This window comes from Pelophylax lessonae (genome assembly GCF_965119305.1).
Source record: "Pelophylax lessonae genome assembly, chromosome: 9".
Taxonomy (NCBI): Eukaryota; Metazoa; Chordata; class Amphibia; order Anura; family Ranidae; genus Pelophylax; species Pelophylax lessonae.
In genome coordinates this window covers 143,461,752-143,486,599 of record NC_138776.1, presented here as the reverse complement: position 1 = coordinate 143,486,599, position 24,848 = coordinate 143,461,752, and the positions used below count along the sequence as shown (strand labels likewise).

General features: G+C 39.0%; 1 protein-coding gene across 1 annotated transcript in view; it reads right to left on the bottom strand.

Annotated features, from left to right (window-relative positions):
- Positions 1-24,848, bottom strand: part of ASCC1 (activating signal cointegrator 1 complex subunit 1) — a 409,565-nt gene that overhangs the window by 245,102 nt on the left and 139,615 nt on the right. Inside the window, exon 7 of the mRNA XM_082268081.1 lies at positions 20,304-20,423. Within this exon, the coding sequence (XP_082124207.1) occupies positions 20,304-20,423 (120 nt within the window). The remainder of the gene's footprint in view (positions 1-20,303; positions 20,424-24,848) is intronic.

Here is a 24,848-nt window from a genome sequence, read left to right as displayed (position 1 = left end):
CGCCAGGCCTTCCACAAAGCGTAGCAGGCTTTGCACATACGCAGTAGGGAACCGGCTGTGAAGCCACAAAGCCGGTATTCCCTTACAGGCAATGGTGGCAGCAGCACCCGAGAGCCAATGGAAACATCGTGCTGGATTCCAGGACAGGTAAGTGTCCCAATATTAACCACTCTGCAACCGCTCACAGTAATACTACTGCGGCAGAGTGGTTCGTTATCGTCCAGCCACGTAGTATTAACGTGACTGGACACTCCCCCTTCTGGGCGGCGCTGAATGAAAACAGCGGGAGTCGGGCCAGGGGAGGAGCAGCGGCGATCGCCGCTGCTCTTACCCGATCGTCGGGGATCGAGTCTGGAGATCCGCCCGCTGTGTGTAAACACAGCGGGCGGATCTCCATAGTGACAGGGAGTGACAGATCGGACTGTTCAGCATAGCTGGACATCCGATCTGTCCATGAATCACATAGTCACCTCCCCCCCTACACGTCAGTAAGCACCAGGCATACATTAACCCCTCCCTCTCCAATAAAATTAACCCCTTCCCTGCCAGTGTCATTTTTACAGTAACAGTGCATATATATAGCACTGATTACTGCAGTAATGTCACTGGTACCCCCAAAAGTGTCAAAAATGTCAGTCAGGGGTCCGGTCTGTCCGCCGCAATGTCGCAGTCCCGCAAAAAAAATCGCAGATCGCCGCCATTACGCGTTAAAAAAAAAACACCAAAAATGACAGAAATCTTTCCCTTTGTTAGTAAACGCAATAACTTTTGCGCAAACCAATCAAAATACGCTTATTGCGATTTTTTTTACCAAACATATGTAGCATAAAACAAATTGGCCAAAAACTTTTAAAAAAATTGGTTTTTACATCTTTTTTGGGGGGAATTTCATATAAAAAAATGTGAAAAATATTGTTATTTTTTCAAAATAAACGCTCTTTTTTTGTTTATAGCGCAAAAAGTAAAAATCGCACAGGTGATCAAATACCACCAAAAGAAAGCTCTGTTTGTGGGAAAAAAAGGACGTAAATTTTGTTTGGGTACGGCGTCGCACGACCGCGCAATTGTCAGTTGAAGTCGCACAGCGCCGAATCGCAAAAAGTGGCCTGGACGGAAGACAGCAAAATCCTCCGGTTGTAAAATGGTTAAAAGTCAGCAGCTACAGTATTTGTAGCTGCTGACTTTTCCATTTTTTTGTGGGGGGGCTGGAGCTCCGCTTTAAGATTATTCAATTATTATTGTTTGTTTTATTAGATTATTGTTTGGTTTATTAGGCAGTCTCAATAGAGAAAATTGTGGACAAATAGGGACTTTATCTGTACTCCATAAACTTCCTAGACAGTGAAATAAAATTAACAAACTGTACTGTAAGTTTAAAAAATAGATAACTCCCAAAGTTCAGCATTGCACCAGCAATAACCTTTCTAGACTCCCCTCTTACACCCACAGAAAAAAAATAATTCAATAAATTGCTTCCAAAAATATAAGACAATGAGTTTAGATGTATTACCCACGAAATACTGTAGTACCCAAAGTGAGATTATACAAATCCTTTTTTTCAAAAATAATTGAATATCAGACAGTTTTATCATTTACAGAGAAACTAAGCATGGTTGTCCACTCTCTCCTCTGCTGTTTTCTCTGGTTGTTGAATCACTTGCTGATCTAATAAATATTGTACTGCTGACCAATGGCTTGAAAAGTATAAATATCCTAGAGGAGTGTGAGTCTCTCCATGCCAACGATATGCTTGTCTTTTTGTCAGATACAGGTACCTCCCTTACCAATCTGTCGAACATCATCAACATTTTTGCGGATATCTCTTGGTTTAAGGTGAACTGGAAGAAATATGTACAGTATTTTTTCTCATGCTGCTCCTTTGTCCCACATACTTATCCACGGCATTTGAAGCTGGTATAAAAAATCCCGTTATCTTGGCATATACATAAAACAAACCTTGTAGACTCCCTTAAGGGACCAATGGAACACTGATAAAAATACATATTTTTTTAAATGGTATACTTACTAAAATTCCTGTATATTTTACTGAATCCCCAAGTGTATGCTCTGTTCAAATCGTTTAAGCATTCAAACTATCCTCTCTTATATGGGCACAGGATACACCCAGACTCTCATTTAATACCCTGCATAGTTTCACCTCTGACTGCAGTCTAGTATCACCAAACCTCCAGCTTTATTATATTGCCTCCCATTTACCATTTATTATGCACTGGAACGTTATGGATACGCCTCTTGAGGCAGGTATTATGACTTCCTATGAAGAACTGGCTAATTTACAGACAGTCTCTTCCAAAACCTAAGAGTACCACTATACGTTGTTTTTTTTTGTTTTGTTTTTTTTTTAACAAGCTCTTAACTTAAAGTAGCTGCCTTAATATAATTAATGCCTCAATCTGGCTGAACTCACAGCTGAAAGAGATGTACTGAATGGAAGATGGATCCCCTAGAAGCACAAGGTTGTTTACAATATGTACACCAAAATTTAAGGTGAAGGTGTATTTAAACGTCTGCCCCATTACAAGACCAATGCTCCATTCTATATAGAATCAATATAGAATCAGTGATGTAGCTCACTCCAACATTTTGGGGACTGTTTTGCCCTCCTCAAATAATCAAAAACTTGTTTCTAACTACTCGAAATATAAGGAAAATATAAAATTATAAAACCACACCCAGCGCCTCTACTCTCCTATTAAATAAGTAACAAGCTGCCACATGTAACGGGCCTGCTGAAGAAGACGGAATGACGAAACACATCCAGGGCGTGACCACAGAGAGTGGACGCTGGATATAACAGCATCACCCAGGTTTTACCTGCATTCAGTCGGTGAAAGATACTGGACTACCGGCGATCCTGGTTATTTGATCGATTTTTAGGCTATTTGCATTTGTATGTGAGTTGTATTTCAAGATTGCTGTGTAAAAATAAGTTTGAAACAGGATTACGCTATGTGGTGTTTTATATATTTCCCTATATGAGTACTAACGCATTACTGGAGGTGGAGAAGAGTCATTTGGGATCCCTATTCAAGGCTTAATTTTATCCAAGGCTCATTATTGTTCACCTTCTGGTGAGTGCATTTTCTGAAGGGGAGTGGATATCACGCGGTGTGGTGGAAGTGTCACTCATTTGAATTAATTTTCAAACATCCATACAACACAGCAAAATTATCTCACTATTATTGTGATTTACTCACATGGTGGACTTTAATAGTGTATTATTTGTTACTGTTTACATCCTAATGGATGCATGAACTTTAGCGCTACTATTGTGGTAGATCAATGATCAATGCATTCCACTGTGCTCCCTTCAGCAAGGTTTGGAAATTCACTCTCCAGAAACTTTTGCCAATCTTATTACAGAAAGGCAAATAAAGCATGGAACTATTTTAAATTAGTGCACAGACCAGTTATTTTAAATCAGTGCATGGGCAGTTTCAAAGAGAGGCATCGTCCCTTCTCAGCTCTGCCAAGGTCCCAAGTTAGACAGACAGATGAGCGCTCAAAAAAAAAAAAAAAAAAAGGACTTCAAATAGTGTAATACAATAATAATAAACAATTTTAATAGAAGAATACAATCTACTCACAGACTGAAAAATAATGCAGACATATATTCATGCCAACAGCAGAGGAGATTTACAGACTGACTGCTGACTGAGACACCCGCCAGCTGCTCAGCTCACTGCCGCTCCTACTGCTCCAGATAACTCACAACTGAATTCTGCTTTCAGCGCCAGGCTCTGTACCCAACTTGTTTCATTGGTAAGGACTTTGTTATGGGGAAGTTTGGTTACAGCAGACATATGTACACGAGTATCAGACATAAAAATGTAATTAGCGCCCTAGAATTGGCCTTAGGGGTGCAAAAAAATATTTTAAAGGAAGTATTATCATTTTGTCTAATCCCCAACTTCTTATTGTATAGGCGGACACATTTTTTTTAGAATTTGCTCCGAGCCCGGCAAATATTTTTATGGCACGGTGGAAGGAGTCTGTAGTGTTCAGGGAGAAGAGACCCGAGTTATTGTTGTATAAAAATTTATCGACAACCTCTGCATTATATAGAAAGGATCAGAGTCTTTACTCCTTTTTATAGCTGAATTCAAATAATAAGAATATAAAATTACATTTTACCTATAGAAAGGAGAGCATCAATTTTTTGGATCTAAATATACTGAGACATGGTTTAGGAGTCAGTACTATGGTGTTTTTCAAAGGAACCGATAAAAACAGCTATTTGTTCATAAATAGCAGGCGCTACCGGAGTTTGGATTAAAGTGGTTCTAACGGCAGAAGGTTTTTTATCCTGATGCATTTTCTACATTAAAACAATAAACCTTCTGTAGGCATCTTCCCTTCCAGCCCCCCGCCCCTTAGACTTATCCGAGCCTGATCTCGATCCAACGCTGTGCCTGAGTTGATCTCTCTCCTCACTGGAAAGACAGGCAACAGTGGGAGCCATTGGCTACTGCTGCTGTCAATCACAGCCGGTGAGCAGAGGGCAGGGCCGGGGCTGCTCTATGCAAAAACAGTGCACAGAGCAGGGAAGTATAACATGCTTGTTTTATATAAAACAGGAAAAAATCCACGCTAGGTCAGGCAAAAAGAACAAAAAGGTAAGCAGCCACTTAACCAACTATGATACCAGCTGTAAATGATCAATATAAATAAGAAGAGGTGCTAAATCCTAAAAGTGCAATCTTGAATAATCATATGGCAAATAATGTGACATGAAAACAGCTAAACATGCAGTGAATAAATTATGAGAAAAATATATCATTGAAAAATCAATCATATGAAAGTGATATAATGAAATAGATCCAAAATTCAGTGTTAGATGAACATAAAATGTCCTTTCAATGAAAAAGTCCTTTTTAATATTAAACAAAAGTGTCCATAAAGTGCAAAAAAGTGTATAAGTAATGTTGATTGATGAAATCCACCACCAAGCAGCAACACTTCTCATACACTTCTTACCAGATAGCATAGACCATAAATTACAATGGTCATAAAAGCACAAAATAACCTGGCATCTGAGATAGGTGGTGGCTGCTCAGCAGCAGCTTCAATTGGATCGAGAATAAAAAAAAAATTAACAAGCATAGTGAAGCCTGCTAACATTTAAGCCCTTTTATTTCAAATATATAAAAAGTACCTTTAATGAGTTGTAAACAGGCACAAACAAGTAAAAAACCAGCAGACTGTCAGCTCATAAGAAAGGACGGTTTACCAAGTGTGATGTCTTCAGTAACAGCCAATCCAAAATTATGCTTGCTTAGCCATCACTCACGGTGTTTCTTTCACAAGAGCGCACAGTCTGCTGGTTTTTTATTCGTTTCTGCCTGTTTACAACTCATCTTACATACTTATTATATAATTGATTTTTTTTCAATGATATATTTTGCTCATAATTTATTCGCTGCATGTTTAGTTGTTTTTATCCCACAATATTTACCATATACCATGCTTGTTATTTAAAAAACAATTGGTTTACAATCACTTAAAAAAAATACTGAAAGATCAAATGTTGCGGGTAAGACATAATTGTACCGAGGAGGAAGATTATTTATCTCAGGGAAAGATCCTAAAGAGTAGGTTTGTGAAAAAGGAATATTCGAGCACAAGGTTAGATAAGATTTTTCAGAGGTCCAGAATAGTCTCAGGGAACAGTTGTTAGAAAATAGAGAACAGGATACTCCCAGGGAAGAAGCTCAACAAAGAAGATTTCTTTCTGGTTTCAATGAGCAATATAAAGAAAGTGAGGGTATTTTAGTAAACATTGGCACATTTTATTGAACAATCAATTTGTGGGTCCTTGCCAATACTCCTTTACTCGATTATGAACGGTTTTTGGCATGTGGTAGATATGGAGGCAGTAGAACTAATAGTTCTAATCAGAGGAGGAAAACATTTTGTTCTACACAGACAAGGGAAAGTATAAGGATATTATTTCCTGTGACAACAATGAGGTCAATGCAGACCATGTAGACTACATGTCCATGTGGACTGCAGTATTTCGGTCATACAAAAAGACCATTAAATAAGTGAATTTCTGAACATGTTCATAATATAGAGGTTGGGCATAAAAACTACAGTTATCATTGCATTGCAAAAAATTATACAAATTTTGCTTGGGTACAGTGTTGCATGACCACACAATTACCAAGTAAAGTAGCGCAGTGCGGTGTAGTAAAAAATGGCATGATCATGAAGGGGGTAAAATCTTCTGGAGCTGAAGTGATTAAATATCAGACAGATATAGAGTCTGGTCTTTTCTCAGCTTTTGACATATGTGGTGACATGATGCTAAGTTTAAGAGAACTCTCTAAGGAAAGAAAGTTGTAGATGCCTATAAGTCTTAATAAGTAAGTCATAAAGAAAATAATCCACAATGGGGTACATTTAAACAACTGCCAATTTGTCCAGGACTGGCTGCCCCATAAAATTCCACCCCAGGGTGTTCAGGTAACTCTTGAAACAGTTGGGGTCTAAAAGCATGCATTTATAATCAGAAAGACATTGAACCAGTTCAGCCTGCATGGTTACGAATAAAAAAAAAAAAAAAAACAAGACTATAGTATGGTAGTGAGCATGGTGGTACAAATGTTATACTTTGGGGATGCTTTGTTGCTTCAGGGCCTGAACAGCTTGCAGTCAGAGTCAACCATACTGCACATTTTACATCATATCAAAGTATGCTTGAGGAGATTGTGAGGCCATCTGTCCAAAAGTCAAAGTTGAACCGAAAATGAGTCTTTTAAAACAATAATGATTCAAAGCACACTAGTAAATCCAATGAGGAATAGCTCAGAAGGTTAATAGGGTTGTGTAAAGTGTGAAAAGTGCGCTGATGAAAATAAAGTGATATGTAAAGCTGCGACCTTAGATCCAAAATAAGGATTATTGAAATGAAGTAAAAAAAGCAGGTGCGCTAAACAAATGTGCAAAAGTTCTACTAAAATCAAACAAATGACAAAGGGTAACTCAAAAACCTATAGGTGCGTGTAAAACTGCATAAATTGTATATTTCCTCAATAGGATGCTATTACCACAGTGCAGAAACACAGCAAAGCGAGTGACAGAATATAATATAATATAATATAATAACTGACTAATATCCTGGATGCATGTGAGCCAAAAAACATGTCAAACTTTAAATAAGTCCAACTGTGCAAAAAGTGCAAATAAAGTGTCCGTGATCAAAACCAAACACAATGAGTGATGTTCCAAGTGATAGTCCCAAGACAACTGGATGTGCTGGATATCCCACCACCAATTATGGACTGGCTTCTTACCAGAATTAAAGGGCGTGTATGTGACCAGATCCACATTGAAAAATCACATGCTGGGGAGAGGGAAAAGAGAGTATCATCCCGCACCTTCCTTATCAGGGAGGGGGAGCCTCTTACCAGATCAATACACTGTAAGGGCTTTAGATATTTCTTAGCTGGAAGTGGATTTCTTACTATCCTCCAGATATGAAGATGGACCGGTACCTCTGGCAATCTTATGGTTGATACTGATCCTCGTAGTGTGACCTTTGTGAAGACTTGCTATGGACTCACCCATTCAAAGTCTCAGTTTGACTCCCATTGACATTTTGTTCAATTTAGAAACAGGCATTTCATTCAAAGGAAAGCCACAAACTTCTTGCAACTAAATGAATTTTGCATGGATGAAGCTTTTTAAAACTACTGGTACACTAATTCAACAATCTCACTGGGTACAAGGCAAACAAGCCCAACTGTGGGCCTTGTTTGGGCCCACAGTGAGGAATAGCTCAGAAGGTTAAATTATAGGGTTATGGACTCACTCATTCAAAGTCTCAGTTTGACTCCCATTGACATTTTGTACAATTTTGAAACAGGCATTTCATTCAAGGAAACCCACAAACTTCTTGCAACTAAATGAATTTTGCATGGATGAAGCTTTCAAAACTACTGGTACACTAATTCAACAATCTCACTGGGTACAAGGCAAACAAGCCCAACTGTGGGCCTCAGAAGACTGCCATATGAGTCACAAGGAAATTGGCAGTTTATAGACATTTATGTGCAGCACTGTTTACACCAGATTATCTCACAACACTGAAAACCTTGCTTAGTGTATAGAACCTCAAAGAATTTTGGTTATTTATTGTATCTTCTGGACAGTTTTTTTAGACTTTATTTTCAATTTGCGCATTATCACCTGCTCTGAAAAAAAACACTAAAATAGAGCATGGCAGATTATACCTATGCTTCTAGGTCTTCATCTATGTAAAAATTAATTGTTTACAAAGTTCATGTGATCCAGACAGTGACAACTGTACTATTTTAGCATCACTATTAGAGACTGATAGGAAAAGGGGGAGACAGTTTCTATTCCCCCTTTTCCTCATGGAATAGCGGCAGGAAGGGCAGTTTCAAGTCTCCCCTGGGGGCTCGTGCACTTAGGGGAGGTTTCAAGGATGTCAGGTGGCCTGTCAGGTGACAGGTGTCCCTTGCGAGGCCACGTGACTTTAGTAGAAAGTTCCAGAACCCCTAAAGGGGCTACATAAAAGGGGGTTCCATTGCAGCAGGTTCAGTTGCCTCAGAAGACAGAGATGTGGTACTCTAGGAGCTTATCTCCTTTGGGCAAACAGCATCTTCTGAGGCAAAGAAGATGAGCCTGCTGCAGTGCCTGATTGAGAGGGCGAGAGAAGACGGCGGCGAAGAGTGGATCTGAAGGTGTCTGGACCTACGGCGAAGAAGGACAGCTGTCCAAGGAGGAGACCGTCTGGGAATCCATGCCGCCTCCAGAAGAAGAAGAGGAACCGCAAGAGGAAGTTCTGAGTCATCGACGGGGTGGCATCATCACCTCTGGCCTCCGGTGAAGAGGAGGCACATACCACGCCGAAGACACTCCCCGTCACCGCCGCAGTCAGCCCCGGCTAGAAGCGATTTGCGGTCCTTACTGCACAGGCGCGGAGCTATAGAAGGTGTGGCCCAGGGTGGGGCCAGAAGTGCAGCCAATGGAGAAGCTTTGTCATAGCGGACGTTGATGAGACGGTCTGAAGAGGAGTCACCATGGCAACGGAGGTCGTCAGCAGATGTCAGAGCAGTGGCAGCAGCAGCCATAGCTCCTCATGTCCAAAGCAGTAGTTCAGATTGTAATATCATCCCAATCATCGGCCCATCGCTACAGCCCACGGGTGCTTTACCACAGCAGCTTGGTACTGGTGAGTTGTCCTCTCTACCCATACTATCTAATATAGTGGATCTGTTGGCTAAATTAGCTAATGATATACATGCATTTCAAAACCAAACTCAGGCTATCCTAGCTCCTGTTAGTCAGCCTTCTCGGCTGTTTAAGTTTGGGTGCCATCTAGTGGGTTTTCTACTAAGGACGCTCAATTCTCTCAAACAAATTTAGATCCTTCTTCATTATCGGTTTCTTCTAGTTTTCAGTTGGCTAAGTCGCAGAATATTCCTGATTTAAAAGAATCACTATCATGTGAGCTTTCACCATTGGGATATCATTTATCCTTGACCGTTGAAGAAGAAATTTGGTGTAGGGAGTTTGTGGATATTCTATCCTTACTCCCATCAGCCAAAGAATTTATTTCAAAGTCAGATAAAAGAGAAGACAAGGAAAAAACAGATAATGATAGGAAAAGACCAGTAGCTAAGTCTTTTAATAATTGGTTGCAAGCATTTTGCATTTTCTCTGCTGTATTATGCGAGAAATTTCCCCCAAAAAATCCTGGACTTTTCCAGCAAGTTGACATATTTCTTGAAGCGTTTAAGAATTTTGGCAGTCGATTTCGGTTATGTGGAATATTCACATTCACATTCAGTTTTGTTAAATAAAAAAGAGTTTTGGCGGTACTGCTTGGTTTAATTATGATGAAGCTTTTAGTCAAAAATTGTCAGCATATTATACTTTGAAGTGGGGGGTAAAGGACATTGGCCTATGGCTAAATCTTTTTCTCACTCAAAAAGCCAGTTTATACCAAGTAGCCCCATGGTTCCCCCTTTTCTCATGTCATAGGGGTGCATGATATGAGGGAGGATTTATTAGTGTGGTTGCAATTTCTTATCCATTTTAAGGGTAAAACAATGTGGAAAGAGAAGTTGATTTTAGACAAAGATTTTCTCCTTTTCACTGATTCAGCTGGTTCTTGTGGTTTCACTGCGGTTTGGCGGACCCATTGGTGCGCAGATCGTTGGAGTCCCAGCTGGCAGGCGAAAGGTTATTTAAAAATATAGTTCTCCTCGAGCTGTTTCAGTTTATTGCGGCCTTAGAGATTTGGGGTCACCACTTTAAGAATAGGAGGATACTGGTTAGAACAGATAATAAGGGTCTGCCTTATGCTATCAATTGTTTAACACTCAAGTCTCTGCCAGACATTGTCTTATTGCGCATTATGATTTTTAAATATCAAAGTCTGAACATTTGATTAAAAGCTGCTCGCGTAGCAGGTAAGGACAATGACGTCGCAGATTCATTATCTCGCCTGCAGAGGGATCCTTTCTACCAGTTGTTTCCGGGTGTGGACCAGGCGAGAATATTAGTGTCCACCCAGTTTATGGGACCTTCTTTAGAGTTAATAACTGACTGTATTAAGAATTCAGTAGCTCCTTCCACCTGGGCTGGATATCATTTGGCCTGGTTATTGTGGCTTTCTTTTTAAAATTATATTCAGTATAAAAAACTGAACTGATCAGAAAGGACGCAAATCAGATGTTAGCAGATGGTCATCCGCTGACATCCACAATCCCATTGACATGCATTATGTCTGTTTTTCATCCGCAAACAAATGGGATGAAATACGGACATACGGAGCGCCCGTGTGAAAGGACCCTTAGAGTTTTAGAGCTGAATAATCTACAAGCTTCTGATGTTATGGTTTCTAGGTTATAAGTAAGAATATTTATTGGTCATTCTAAGATCAATTAGGAAATGGAAAATTGATTCATCTTCATAATTCTAGTGGCTCACCCATTTGCCCGATACATTTATTACTAAATTATTTACAGATAAGATCAATAGCTGGTTCTTGTTTTTTTGTCCATGAGTCTGATACCCCTTTAACAAAATATCAATTTGTTAGAGTTTATAAAAAATGTTTAGAAAGATTGAATTTACACAACTCTCATCTCACATCTCATCCTTTTCATACTGGAGCAGCCAAAGAAGCATCAAAGTTGAGTTTGGATTCAAACATAAAAAAAAGTAGTAAGGTAGAAGTCTGAAAGTTATAATTTGTCCTAACTCTTCTGTTTGAGGCAATACCTGGTTTATTATGGATTACCAGTCACTTACATCTTTTGGGCCCATCAAAGAGCAAAGCAGAGAGTGTATTCTGAGAACCTAGGCTTGGATCCACAAAAGTTTAACATTTTTTGGAGCGGTAGGACTGACCTATTTTTGAGATAGGTAGGCTTCACCAGCGTTTTCCCACGCCAATTGTTCATCTGGGGGAAAGATATTGGGCAAATAAAGACTTTGGATCTTATTTTTAGAATCAAGAACGATTTACACGGTTTTCAGCTATCTTTTCCAAAACAGTGATAGTTTTTTCCGAGCTGGTACAAAGGATGAGGTGGCTTAAATCCCCTTCGTTGCGCCCCTTGGAAAAAATCAGGAAAAGGGTAAATAGAGCGGTTTCAAAGTTATTGCAGGTTTTAGGGATTTTATCCTTTAGGCATGTTTTATACAGCCTGAGTCGTGGTGGCTAGGTTGTTTTTTTCAGTTGGTTGATTAATTCATATTTGTTATGTAGATTTAATTCATTGTATTTGAATCCAATAATAAATGGACACGGCCATATTTATTCCAACACTTCTGTCTGCATGTTTTTTTTCTAGTTGGTAGGTTTTGTATTTATAAGAGTTCCTGCCTGCTGTCCCATGATAGGTAACCAGGGGAGATGATTCCTATTCCCCCTTTTCCTCATGGGAGTGCAGCAGGAAGGGCAGTTTTAAGTCTCTCCTGGGGGATCGTGCTCTCAGGGTAGGTTTCTGGAATGTCAGGTGGCCTGGCAGGTGACAGGTGTCCCTGTCAGGCCACGTGACTTTAATATAAAGTTCCAGAACCCCTAAAGAGGCTATATAAAACGGGGCTCCGTTGTAGCAGGCTCAGTCGCCTCAGAAGACAGAGCTGTGGTGCTCCCCTCCTTCCCTTCCCTTTTTATGTAGCGACTGTTGATATGTGGTGGTGTCATCTTTGTCAAATACAAAGGGGGACAGTTGTTTTAATTAAATATATATATATATATATATATATACACACATACGCACAACGCAGTATCTCACGAAAGTGAGTACACACCTCTCATTTTTGTAAATATTTTATTATATTTTTTTATGCAACAACACCAAAGAAATGACACTTTGCTACAATGTAAAGTAGTGAGTGTACAGCTTGTATAACAGTGTAAAAGTGCTGTCCCTTAAAATAACTCAACACATAGCCATTAATGTCTAAACCGCCGGCAACAAAAGTGAGTACACCGCTAAGTGAAATTGTCCAAATTGGGCCCAAAGTGTCAATATTTTGTGTGGCCACCATTATTTTGCAGCCCTGCCTTAACCCTCTTTTGCATGGAGTTTACCAGGTCTTCACAGGTTGCCACTGGTGTCCTCTTCCACTCCTCCATGATGACATTACGGAGCTGGTGGATGTTAGAGACCTTGCGCTCCTCCACCTTTCCATTTGGGAATGCCCCACAGATACTCAATAGGGCTTAGGTCTGGAGACATGCTTGGCCCGTCTATCACCTTTACCCTCAGCTCCTTTAGCAAGGCAGTGGTCATCTTAGAGGTGTGTTTGGGGTTGTTGTGTTGGAATACTGCCCTGCGGCCCAGTCTCCGAAAGGAGGGGACATGCTCTGCTTCAGTATGTTACAGTACATGTTGGCATTTATGGTTCCCTCAATGAACTGTAGCTCCCCAGTGGAGGCAGCACTCATACAGCCCCAGGCCATGACACTCCTACCACCATGTTTGACTGTAGGCAAGACACACTTATCTTTGTACTCCTCACCTGGATGCTACCACACACGCTTGACACCATCTGACACCATCTGAAGTTTATCTTGGTCTTATGAGACCACAGGACATGGTTCCAGTAATCCATGTCCTTAGTCTGCTTGTCTTCAACAAACTGTTTGTGGGCTTTTGTGTGCATCATCTTTAGAAGAGATTTCCTTCTGGGATTACAGCCATGCAGACCGATTGGATGCAGTGTGCGGCGTATGGTCTGAGCACTGACAGGCTGACCCCCCACCCCTTCAACCTCTGCAGCAATGCTGGCAGCACTCATACAGCTATTTCCCAAAGACAACCTCTGGATAGGACGCTGAGCACATGCACTCAACTTCTTTGGGCGACCATGGCGAGGCCGGTTCTGAGTAGAACCTGTCCTGTTAAACCGCTGTATGAACTCTCTGAGGATCTGAAAAAAGAATTGTTGCTCTACATAAAGATGGCCTAGGCTATAAGAAGATTGCTAAGACTTTGAAACTGAGCTGCAGCATGGTGGCCAAGACCATACAGCGGTTTAACAGGACAGGTTCCACTCAGAACAGGCCTCGCCATGGTCGACCAAAGAAGTGTATGTGCTCAGCGTCCTATCCAGAGGTTGTCTTTGGGAAATAAAGGAACCATGTCCTGTGGTCTGATGAGACCAAGATGAACCTACTTGGTTCAGATAGTGTCAAGCGTGTGTTGCGGCAACCAGGTGAGGAGTACAAAGACAAGTGTGTCTCGCCTACAGTCAAGCATGGTGGTGGGACGCCTTTAATGTCCTTTTGATTACGAAATGCATCAGGCGCACAGGATACGCTGCAAGTATGCACGCCACACCGCATCCATCTTGGTACACCCCTGCCTGGTTTGATCTAGTAGCATGTAAGTGTTACTTTATTTTTATCTGCAATAAAAGTTTCGAAATACTACAGGATTGGAGCCTTTTCTCTTTGGAGGTTTGCCCATTAATTCATGTGCATTGGATCATTCTGGCATTGGAAGAAGGGGGTGACCCGGCCTAACCATCATCCCTGCTGTTGCGGATTCATGAAAGAATTTCATATCATATACACATTTGACCACTCTATGATTTGAGGGTCAAATGATTCTGGTAAGCAGCCCATTTGTCTGGAGCACAGCGGTGAAGTGTTTTCCATAAACCATCACTCTACCTGGCTTGGGAACTTTTCTATCTCTCTAAGGGATTCCCTAATTGGATCATATTACCATCTGCATTTTTAAGGACTGCACGATTGAATGACTGTCATTTATTTCTGGTGCTGCACCTCTCTGTTGTCTTATGGTGGTGGGAGTGTCATGGTCTGGGGCTGCATGAGTGCGGCCGTCACTGGGGAGCTATAGTTCATTGAGGGAACAACTATGCCAACATGTATTGTAACATACTGGAGCATAGCATGATCCCCTCCCTTCAGAGACTGGGCCACAGGGCAGTATTCCAACATGATAATGACCCCAAACAGACCTCCAAGACAACCACTGTCTTGCTAAAGAAGCTGAGAGTAAAGGTGATGGATGGGCTAAGCATGTCTCCAGACCTAAACCCTATTAAGTATCTGTGGGGCATCCTCAAACAGAAGGTGGAGGATCGCAAAGTCTCTAACATCCACCAGGAGTGGAAGAGGACTCCAGTGGCAACCTGTGAAGCTCTGGTGAACTCCATGCCCAAGAGGGTTAAGGCAGTGCTAGAAAATAATGGTGGCCACACAAACTATTGAAACTTTGGGCCCAATTTTGATATTTTAACTTAGGGGTGTACTCACTTTTGTTGCCAGCGATTTAGACATCAATGGCTGTGTGTTGAGTTATTGTGAGGGGACAGCAAATTTACACTGTTACACAAGCTGCACACTCACTACTTAACATTGTAGCAAAGTGTAATTTCTTCATTGTTGTCACATGAAAAGATATAATAAAATATTTACAAAAATGTGAGGGGTGTACTCACTTTTGTGAGATACTGTATATATACACACGTACATACATGCATAGAGAACAAAACAAATGATATTGTTTGGATTTCATGGTTTTCATGCTATGGGAGTTATTCAATTCTTGAAAAACTATTTATACAGCCTTAGTCATGGTGGCTAGGTTGTTTCTTCAGTTGGTTGTTTAATTCATATTTGTTATGAAGATTTAATTTATTGTATTTGAACCCAATAATAAACGGCCGCAGCCATATTTATTCCAACACTTTGTCTGCATGTTTTTTATCTAGTTGGTAATTTCCTGCCTGCTGTCCCATGTTGCTTACCTGAAGACAAAAGACTGCAGTCAAGTATCAAACTGTACCATTAATGAACTGATTGAAACTACACGTTGTAGTAAACCGACCACTCAATACAACAGATGCCAGGCACATTATCGTAAACAATTCCTGTACAAAAATAAAAACTTGCACAGTTCAAGTTCCACTCATGTGAGGTATATATGTAAATGTACTGCTCCGCATAGCACAAAATATTTACGGGATATATAAATATAACACCCTGCTAGTTACTTCATGATCAATTATGTCTGAGGAACAACAATATCCTCCTAAATTAGTGGAATGTATATAAATTATAGATTTTTTTTAGTATCAGTATTAGATGTGGCAGAAATAGGCAAACTTAATGAAAATGCATCACAGCACTCAGACAGGGGTGATTTAAACACTTGTGCTTAATAAAACAATTATGAAAATAACAGTTTGCCCAATGCAAAATTTAGCAAAGCCTGCATCAAATGCTGCCTGCCCACCCAATTTGGTTCATTCCACTAGAATGTGAAAGCTGTAGACAGGAGAAAACTGGAATCTGCAGCCACAGGGAAGTCTGTCTTGAAAGGATAACATGCCATGCATTATAGAAGGGATGTGCAGTCATTCTAGAGGAAAAAGACCATTCACCCTGCCTTAAAAGGCTATGACAAGGATGCCAGAGGTTACTAATGTTCAAAAAAAATTGTTGTGGATGCCCCAAAAGAAGAGGACAAATCCTATCTTATTATATACTTTGTTCTAATGAAGTGAAAGAGGACAAGCTGTGTATCTTCCTTTATCTTTAGCCATCACCTCATGCAAAACTATAAACTGCTCACTGTGGGGAACAGTGAATGAAATTTTTCCATAAACAGATTTTTCTGGGACTTTGGACTAGGCCCAGACTTAGCCTCGAATATGTAGAAATTAAAAAACTTAATGCCATTAATTTTATAAAAAGTTATTTTTTAAAATGTTACTATTATATAATAAATGTCATATTTTACATTTCAGATGATTGTGTTCTGGAGCCTTAAAATTATGACCGTTTTTTTTTTTTTTTTTTAATTGGTTTCCAAACAGCTTTATAAAACCACCCTTAGTCTTAGAATGGTAATGTTGCACCCATCAACCCATTTACTTTTTTCGCCAGTATATCATTTGTATGGTTCATAGAAATAAATGTTTTTTAGTGCACTGCTAAATAAAAATACTATGCATTCCCTTTAAAGTAGTGGTGATACTGTTGATGGGAAGACAGCATGGCTATGTTTCTCAGCTAGATGGGGATCTATGTATTAGATACATTTTTTACATCCTGATTCCTGCTGTACCTCGAGACTATACAAGACTGATTCTTTTTCCTGGGAGTTCCACCCTCTTTATGATGGTGCCATTTGTTTGGATCAGTTTGAGTCCCCCATTTTCCTAGGTGGTTATGGGGGCTCCCTCTAGTGGTATATGCCAGGACACATAAAATTCTCCTGATGAAGCTGCAACAGTGAAACACGCAGAAATTTTACATTACCTTGACCCACTCGTCTTATCATGGATCTGTTCTCCATCAGTCATGCATTATTCTTGGTATTGTTACGTCAAAAGGGTTAAAGGAAGATTTGTGTCTAGCATAAGATATACCTATTGTTATTTTTTACTTTTCAGGGCTGTGTTGAAAAACCCTTTTTATCATGGAAACCAATAAAAGATCTTTTGTAATCTTTCACTATTGTCTTATGCTTGAGAAATCTAGCACCATAAAGTCCTATTCTTTACTTGTATGTTCTAGGGGGCTGTGGTGCCTTATTCACCTATCAGTGCTTGTATTATTGTCTTTCTAAATAGTTTTATAAAAGCACCCCCAGTCTTAGAATGGTAACGCTGCACCCATCAACCCATTTACTTTTTTCTGGAGTATATCATGTGTATGGTTCAGAAAAAAAAAAATTATTTTTATTGCACTACTAAATTAAAATACTTTACATTCCCTTTAAAGAAATCACCCCACTTCAGTTTTATTATTAATGTATTCTGTTCCCCCATGTGTTCCTACAGATTTCCGACAACACTGTTAGTAAGAGGAAGGCTGTTTTGAAAAAAACAGCCCTTTTCTCTATCTCCAAGCACTTGACTGAGACAAGCGTCCCACAAGAAATGCAGGGGGAGAGAGACTTGTCAGCTAAACTCTTCCAGGTGAACTGGCAATACATGGAGATGGAGAAAGGTACTATCAAAGCAGCAATGCTCTCACTAGCTGCGCCAGACATTTGCAGAGGGAGGATGGGTACTTCTCTTAGGAAACATGCAAGTTAGACTTTTAGACTAAACATGATATTCCTGCAGCTGTCCTGACTCAGAAGGCAAATTGTCTTTGCTGAATGGGTGTGATTTTTTTCCCCTGATAGTCTTATGTTGCTTGCTGTCCCTGCCTAACTCTGAAGTACTGTTTTCACAATCTTGACATTTTAACCGGTCTGGTGTCCCGCCTGAAGCAAAAAGCTGGAGGAACCTGGCTGCATTTTTTTAAATAAAAATATTTTAGAAATAAACTGAGTTGACCTGCTCACATCAACACCTTTGCAAGTACCATGATCTTCCTTCCATAGGACTCATTCTTTTTGTTAGCATAAAAGAGTTAACCCTTGTATCAGAGTCCTTTACTTTTTAAAAAAAGAATAACCTGAAACATTTAAGGGTCCCTTCACACTTGTACAGCTATTGTTTAGCACACAGCCGGGTGTTGTGTTATATGTGGTCAAGGTGTTTATAGTTATGGTAATAAAAACACAGATGTATCTAAATTCTGATAAGCCAGTATCATAGCATAACTGGTACCATAAGGACACAAGTACACCTCAAGCAACACCATGAAAAGAAAATGTAATTGTGCAAATCAGGGGGTGGATACAATAACATTTCCAAGACACCAAATAATCCTTTGGGGTATAATTAAATCAATAACTAAGAAATGAAAAGAGTATAGCATAGCTGTACATTGGCAGGACCTGGTTTTGCACAAAAACTGAGTGACCATGCAAGGACACTAGTTAATGAGGCCAAAACACCTGTGGCAACCCTGAAGAGTTTGGAGCCTAAACTTTGGCTGTAATAACAATAGGGTTATTGTCCTGGAATGGCCAAATTAGAGTCTAAATGGTAATCCAATAGAAAATTAGAGGTTGAACTTGAAAACATTCACTTAAAAACACATGTAACCTGACAAAGGTGGGACAGTTTTGCAAGGAGGAATGAATAAATCTTTGCAGTGTCCAGATGTGCAAAGCTGATAGAGTCTTATATACATTGACTCAAGGCTGTAATTGCACCCAAAGGGGCATCTGCAAAACACTAACTTAAAGGAGTATGTATACCAATGCAGTCGGTTTTTTTTTTTTTTTTGTAATTAACTTTATGCCTAGATTTAGCCAATAATTGTATGGAGTGGAGAATGGTTCAACATTTCTACTGTTATGTTCCCACTTGGGAGATAGCCACTTTATAAGGGTTCCTACTCTTTTCCACTCTACTAACATGAAATATTTTTTTCTAGTGATCTGTGTAAAATTAAATTATTTATAGTAGATCCACTGTAATTCGATGATCTTTGACAATAAAACATGAAAATATCCTAGGGGGTGAAAAATGTTATAGGCATTATAAAATAAAATGAAATCGATATCATTAGAGCTTTTAACTATCAAACATAAAATGTGCTGAATGTCTTAAGTAGTTTAATGCAAGTTCAAAGAGAACAGATACAAACAAAAAAAGCTTTTCCTGAAAACATCTAAAAGAAATTGCAGTTAATGGTCTTCCCTGAAAGGACTTTATTCTTGTCATGAACATGATAGCCTTATCTTAAGTTAAAATAAAATCCATAGCCATGATTGTCTGGCCAAGACAGATGCCAGCTTTTTGGAACTACAACAGACTAATCTGAGGTGTTGGGATTAGGTTTCTCCTGACTAAAGTCTCAGGTTAGATGAAACAGATCTCATTAACTGCCCAATTTAAAACCCGTGCTAATTGCTCTAAAAAGCCAGATAACTTTTGGGAATGCTAAAAACCTATTAGTGTCCTGTACACGTCTACTCTGTACAGACTCCCGTGATACAATACAATATTCACAATCTATTTTAGATAAAATAACTAAAAACAATGTATTACATTCTCTTTGAGCGGTAAAAAAATCTAAGTAAAAAATACAGATTAGATTATAATCAATTAAAACTGGTAGGGGTAGCAAGAGTACCAATGGAAAATGCAAGAAATAGTAATTGAAGGAAATGTCTGTGTAATTTTATAAAGAACATTGTACCTATATGTTCTCTATATAAACAAGGTAAGGGCTGGATATCATTTCAGAGATCTGAGAGCAAACAATTTTAGAACTGTCCTTCTCCTGGCGTGTGCACACACATACACTAGTCCCTGCATATTCACCACTCAACCAGTTTCCATTTTAACAGCCATAATGGGAAGCATCTGTTTCAGAACCTATTCTTCCTCCTGTACCTGAAAGAAGTAAGCTATGGCTGTGAAAACAGGTGAAATGAAGGTTTAGCTTGGTGCTCACCTCAAACACAGCCACCAAAATATCCCTAGAAGGTCCACTATATATCTGTCTTTTGTAGACGTCATTACCAGCTTGTTCCCCCGAAGAACACAATCATGCTGCTTCTTTGCTCATATAAAAGGGGGGGGCAGGTAAGGCAATGTACAGGTGGGAAAAAGAACAACATGTGCTATGAAGGAAAGGGCTGTTGGGTGTCACATCAGAATCAGCCAGTTGGAGTACCCAGCAAAATGGTCTGATGCAGACATTCAACTGGTCAGCTTATTATTAGACAAAACTTCAGAATGTGGAAGAATATTAGAGGTATTCTAGTCTATACTTGGCTCACAGTCTAAAGCAACTTTTCTATATAGATATTATAACAGGTTGACAAAATGCTAGTAGATTTACTTTTATTTTCCGGCATGTAACAGTAAAGTAACACGCGATTTAAACTAAACTTTGCAATACTAACCTTTCTGATCCATCCTTCATCTCGACTTTTGCATAAAGGACATCCACCATTGCTGGGTCATCATTCATGTATTCAATTCCACACATTTTCACTTGCATTGGTTTGCCAGCTGCAATTTTACTAAAATATAAAAGAATATAAAACTGATAAAACCTGATACAACACTGGTAGAACCTGAATTAGCAACACCTATTCGCAGTTGGATTATAAACATTTGTTAATAGATTTGAAACCAGCAGATTATAAAACAAATCAGTAAGAATTTTTGGAATAAAACATCAATTTTATGTTATTTAAGTCTGTATCAAATCAGCAGTCAATTACTCAGCATTTAAAGGTTCATATTTTTTTTACAAACGACTGAATTAAACTGACTGGGGACAAATCAGGTGCCTCTACAGAGTAGTTTGATGTTTTAAATGTGCCGCATTTGCGTAGTTAAAATGTTTTCTTTTCAAAAGATTTGTATAGAGTTCTCATATACATAAGTAACATGGTACAAGGTTAGGGACAATAAAGGGCAAACTCCAGCTGTACATACATAACACACATAAATTAACAAGTACATGCTGCATCCCTGTAAAGACTATAAGGTGACTAAGGTAAAAAGAGCAAATGCGTCACAAAGCTAACCTTGATGAACTGTACTCAAATATATCTTGGCATTAACAAGAATAGGTACAAGCAGAGAAAAGGAGGACTAGAGAGAGTAGAAGTTATGGAGATGGAAGGGATAGGAGCAAGGGCATACGAGGATATGGAAAGCAGAGAGGAAATAAAAGGTTTTTTCTTTTCTTTTGTGTTAATTAAGGGTATGACAATAAAGTTTGCTAATCTATCCACATACTGTTTGCCATTCGTAGGGGCCTCACTACAACTAAATGACCCCACGTTTCAAATCCGGTAGTCCTCCGTTAGACTTGAGATTTCCAAAGTCAAGAAAACAGCAATGTAGTAAACAAAATCAAGTGTATTCATGGAATCATTTCCTCTCAACATCAATACAATTCTGTTATTTTCTAAGCATAAGCTCATAAATGCACAAGCACTTGCTGGAATAAATACAAAAAACTACAGACGTGTCTCTTCCTTGTTAGTGCTTGTAACCAGTTATTCAAACACATAACTGAATGTTGCAAAGATGGTCAGTCCCATACATGAATAATAACTAGCAGAATGCAATGTAGTTGCATAGTTCTAGTTCACCCATAGCCCAGAGGTGATTGACTGTATGTAGTAGTTCAGCCTCACAGGTAAACACAGCACTGAGACACAAAATCAAAGCCCAACTTCAAGAAAGACATTGACTTCTTTGTTTATTGTTACACAAATGACTTGCAATATGAGGACAGACGCAATATTGGCTGAGGATATCCATTTCTTTATTAATGGCAGCCTAACAAACCTTCAGTCCTTATGTTCCGCTGTCCATTCAGCCAGACCTCATTCTATTAGCCTGTCTCTATCACTTACTACAGAAGGAAATAAATGATCTGTGGCCTCCTCCCAATCTCCATTGTCAAGTTATGGGAAGACAAGTCTCCAGAAAATGTGCACTTTATCTACAGAGGAGGGAAGACTTTCTAAAATCTGTGCACAGAAGGAGATGCCAAACACATGTATGGCGAGGGAGGCTGCCATGTGTCCTGAATTGTTCAAAATAAACAAAATCTTTCTAAACGAATGTCTTCAGCACTAAATACCTTATTATGTACATTATATGTGCAATTATTAGGCAAGTTGTATTTTTGAGGAATCATTTCATTATTGAACAACTACAGTGCTCACAGTCAATCCAAAGTGTTACTAAACCTCAAACCTGAATATTTAACCACTTAAGGACCAGGCTGATTTCTGACACTTGTTGTCAAGTTAAAAACGTTTTTTTTTTGCTAGAAAATTACTTAGGACCCCCAAACATTATATTTTTTTTTAGCAGAGACCCTAGAGAATAAAATGGAGATTGTTGCAATATTTTTATCACACCGTATTTGCATAGCGGGCTTACAAACGCATTTTTTGGGGAAAAAATACACTTTTTTAATAAAAAAATAAAAAAACAGTAAATATAGCCAAATTTTTTTTCTATAATGTGAAAGATAATTTTAGGCGGAGTAAATTGATGCCCAACATGTCATGATTTAAAATTTGTGCACGCTCGTGGAATGGCGGCAAACATTGGTACTTAAAAATCCCCATAGCCGACATTTTAAAAATTTCTACAGGTTACCAGTTTAGAGTTACAGAGGAGGTCTAGGGCTCAAATTATTGCTTCCGCTCTAACGATCGCAGCGATACCTCACATGTGTGGTTTGAATACTGTTTACATATGTGGGCGCAACTTGTGTATGGGTTCGCTTCTGTGTGCAAGCCAACGGGGATGGGGCGCTTTAATTTTTTTTTTTTTTTAATTTTTGATCACTTTTATTCCTATTACAAGGAATGTAAACATCCCTTGTAATAGAAATAAGCAGGACAGGACCTCTTTAATGTGAGATCTGGGGTTAAAAAGACCTCAGATCTCACATCTACACTAAAAAGCAAAAAGAAAAAAAATGGTTTCTTTAAGGCCGTTGCTAGGACGCAACGTATGATGTTGTTTCGGTCCTCCAAGGCCATAGAGTCGAGTGGGGGCCATCTTGCCCTCACTCGACTTCCTGCCTCAGAGGAGAGAAGGCCGGATCGTTTTCCCCGCTACAGACTGCTCCGGTAGGGGGGGCACCTCTCCCGCTGCCCATAAAGGTGATCCCACGGCGAATCCGCCACTGCGACCACCCTTATGTTAAAGCGGACCGTCCATCGTTTAAAAAAATAACTAGCTATCTGCTACCATAACCCCAGTATTTAACGTCAAAGTACCAAAGTAAATACACGGTGGGCGGTCCGTAAGTGATTAAGAAAGAAAAAGTGAGGTTTTGGCTTTCTTAGGAGACTTTCTATATGTGCACAATTACTGGGCAACTATTAATTTGTAGAATTATTATGCAACTAAATGAACATTTTCCTGCCTCACTTATTAAAGTGAGAATCATAAACAAACAACTCAAAATTTACAAAATTTACAATTAAACATTTCTGACATTAAGGCTGCATTCACACTTGAGCGTAGCGTTTTTTACCGCGATTTTACCGCGATTTTTACCGCGATTTTACCGCGATTTTTTCAGGCGTTTTTCATTGACATCTATCAAAAACGCTGGTAATCAGCCCAAAAAGAAGCTCATGTACTTTTTTCAGCTACAGGCATTTTGCAAAACGCTCAGATGTGAACAGGGGCCATTTAAATTAATGGGGTTTTACTTGTTGGGCGTTTTGGAAGCGTTTCTTTTGAGCGTTTTTGGAGCTGAAAACGCCCAGGTGTGAATGGAGCCTAAAAAAAAAAGACAAAAAAACAAAAACAAATAGTGACCAATATAGCCATCCTTCTTTTCAATAACAGTCATAGGCCTTCTATTCATGAAGTCTGTCAGTTTCTTGATCTGTTGACGATCAACTTTTTGTGCAACAGCAACCACAGCCTCCCAGACACTGTTCAGAGAGGTGTACTGTTTTCCTTCATCGTAAATATCCCATTAAACCACCTCCTTCCCAAGTCTATTCTGACAGCCTATTCTGGCTTCTACATGTAAAAATCAACTTTTATTTGCTAGAAAATTACTTAGAATCCCCAAACATTATATATATATTTTTTAGCCCAGACCCTATAGAATAAAATGGTGTGCTGCAATCTTTTATGTCACACTGTATTTGCGCAGCGGTTTTTCAAAAGCAATTTTTTGGAAAAAAAACACATTCATGAATTTAACGGAAAAAAAAAAAACATATAATGTGAAGGATGATGTTACATCAAGTAAATAGATACCCAACAGTAAAGATATGTAGGTAGTTTACAGGTAAGATGTTACCATAATCCCATGAAAATTGTGAAAGAAGACTAACCCCCTTTTGGGTGGGTGGGACTTTACGGGCAACTAGTAATTATCTCTCATAGGAAAGATTAATTTAGAATAAAATAATTTATTGAGAAAAGTGATTATAAGAAAAATCATCAAGGTAATTTATATTACATATGTAACGGTATAAATAAACATGTGATACAATACAGTGTTACAGGTACACAACAGAGTCCAACGCGTTTCGAAGAATTGTATAGTACCAGAATCTTCCTCAGGGAATCTGTGTATATTCCTGAAAAGCATATGCCAGAAATAAATCAAAAAAAAAAAAAAAAAAAAAAAAAATGTAAAAAGAAAAAAACAAAGCAAAATAATGGCTAAATATTCTATATCAAATCATTAACATGGATACTTTTTGTAGTTGCGACAACATATTACTCCATCTTATTGTGAGAGACATTCCTGGCTAATTAGCCATCAATAGATCAGAAACCTTATCTTATACCCTATAGAAAAATAAGCAAGAAAAGAAAAGGAAAAAGAAAGAAGCAAGCATATCGCATGGTAAGAGTTCACATACCTGCAGACCTTTGGAGCCAGAGATATCTGTCCTGAAAGGGGGGGATATATAGTAATCCCACAGTGTAGG